The sequence below is a fragment of the Malurus melanocephalus genome, unplaced genomic scaffold (assembly GCF_030028575.1).
Source record: "Malurus melanocephalus ecotype Western Australia unplaced genomic scaffold, MMel_1.1 scaffold_170, whole genome shotgun sequence".
Lineage (NCBI taxonomy): Eukaryota > Metazoa > Chordata > Aves > Passeriformes > Maluridae > Malurus > Malurus melanocephalus.
The window spans coordinates 1,530,020-1,532,188 of NW_026623402.1; the positions used below are offsets into that span (position 1 = coordinate 1,530,020).

Genomic DNA, 2,169 nt, shown 5'->3' on the forward strand with positions numbered 1-2,169 from the left:
GTCAAATACTCCTTTTTGAAGTGATGCTCTTATCCACAGGGGTGCTGTTATCTGGGAATGGTGACTGGCAGGAGGCTGAGCTGTGGCTGAAGGGAAATTTACAGCCCAAGTATAAATGGATTAAAGCTGGAAACTGGAGCTGGAAACGTGGCTCTGCTTGGATTGTTGGTTGTATTAAGCCAATTTCCCACTAACATCTCTTGCTCAAATAGTCCTTGATTTCTAGAGAAAGGCTGTAAAAAAACAGGAAAAAAAAGGAAAAAGAAGGGAAGGAAGAGAACAAGTCAGATGGAATTCAGCATTCCTCTGTAAATGGGAGTGTGTGGTGTCCTGCAGAGCATCCACTTCCAGSTGCTGAAGAGCAGAGCCCTGGCTGGGGAGTTGTTGGTGTTCCTGGGGGTTAATCCATCCAGGAGGGGCTCCTGCTGCTCAGGAGGGAAAACTGCTGTGCATGGAAATGGGAATTAGCAGGAGCCTGTAGTGTTTCTGCAGGATGTCTCACATGCTYCTCTCTGCAGAAGACTGCTAGGCATGGTTTTTCTTTCTGGCTTGGCTTTTTTTTTTGATGCAGAAATTTCAGTTTTCTTAAATGTTCATTTTGTTCCTGTGCAGGGGAAAAAGTCAGGCCTTGAATCTTGGTGCATTTATTATTGATAGCATGGGTTGAAAACATTGGAGACACAACTATGGCATGGTCTGTGCTGTAGGAGGATTGTTTTACTGTGCCAGAATAAAATCCCAACTTCAGAGAGCTCCAAAACTACAGCTGGATTGTAATCCCAATAATTTTCTTTAAGACTTCACACTGTAACTAATAATTTTGAACAATAAAAGCTAAATTTGAGGATGGGGGCTGTTCTTGAATCAGATTGCTGAATACTTGTATATTGCTTTTTAGAGTSCTGGAAACCCCTTCATTTTTCAAGCTTCCTGAGCAGCAGGATGGCACCAAGGCAAAGACAGGAAGGGGTGTCTGGGATAACAGGATCATAGAATGATTGAGGTTGGAAAAGACCTCCAGGATCATCAAGTCCAACTGTGACTGATCCCTAYCTTGTCACCAGCCCAGAGCATTGAGTGCCACCTCCAGTCCTTCCTTGGACCCCTCCAGGGATGGGGACTCCCAACACCTCCCTGGGCAGCCCCTTCCAGTATCCCATCACACTTCTGGGAGAAATTCCTCCGCAGGTCCAAAAGAAATCCTCTCAAAGTTCACGAATCCCTTGATTTATGRTCTCTAAACATCTGAAAGCATCTTTACTGGAACTTGTCTTTGTGAGAMTCATTTATTGACTTAAATTCCTAAATGCCACCAGGCTAAAGGAAGTTTGTTGTATTTTTGTACTTATTAATGGAGGTGACCAAATGTCCAAAGCTTTCACTTGCAGTGGACAAACCAGTGAGGAGTTTAATTTCCAAGTATTTGCCCCATTCCAGTTCTCCTTGTGTTGGATTTGGGTGCATCTGTGCCGTTCCAGTGCCAGCGTCCTGTGTCAGGGTGGGAATTGTTTGAACTCTTCCCTTCAATGTCGTTCCCAGGCATCAGAAGAGGCCTCGCTGCGGGCTCTGGAGAGTCTGATGACGGAGTTTTTCCACAACTGCACAACGAACGAGCGGAAACGTGAGATAGGTGAGTCCCTACCCTTCCCAGGGGTGCTCCTGGTGCTGTTGCTGCCTGTGGAGCTCAGCAGGGGTGACAGGTTGTGTTCAATGCCACTGCCTGACACTGAACTGGCACCTTCCCCTCTCCTGCTAAGGTGGGAAATGGGAGGAAAGGTTTCCACAGTTTGGAATATGTGACAGATGGATAATATATGGATATTGGATAATATGGATAATASACCAGTGACATTTGCTCTGTACGTTGCTGGATTGTGTGTCCTGGAAAAGCTCTGCCTGGAGCATGGACTTGAGCATTWGGAATGCAAGGCAAGGCTGTCCCGGTTATTGTGGGATGGCAGGCAGGAATAACAGTCAATTCCCTTTGGGTGGTTATAAATATGTCCTGAACGGCAGCAGAGATGCTGCAAGGGCTCTGGGGTAGCTACTCGTGGTGGTGGCTGTAAGGAGGCAGATTCCTTTTATTYCCMAATAACACAGGRAYGCTCTGAGGGCTGGAACCCCTCTGTTTCCAGGCTGGGGGATCTGAGGGTGCTCACCTGGAGAAGA

At 46.6% G+C, this 2,169-nt stretch overlaps 1 protein-coding gene across 1 annotated transcript in view; it reads left to right on the top strand.

Annotated features, from left to right (window-relative positions):
* Positions 1-1,518: 1,518 nt before the first annotated feature.
* Positions 1,519-2,169, top strand: part of XPO6 (exportin 6) — a 46,303-nt gene continuing 45,652 nt past the window's right edge. The window contains exon 1 of the mRNA XM_057372434.1: positions 1,519-1,630. Within this exon, the coding sequence (XP_057228417.1) occupies positions 1,579-1,630 (52 nt within the window). The 5' untranslated portion in view covers positions 1,519-1,578. The remainder of the gene's footprint in view (positions 1,631-2,169) is intronic.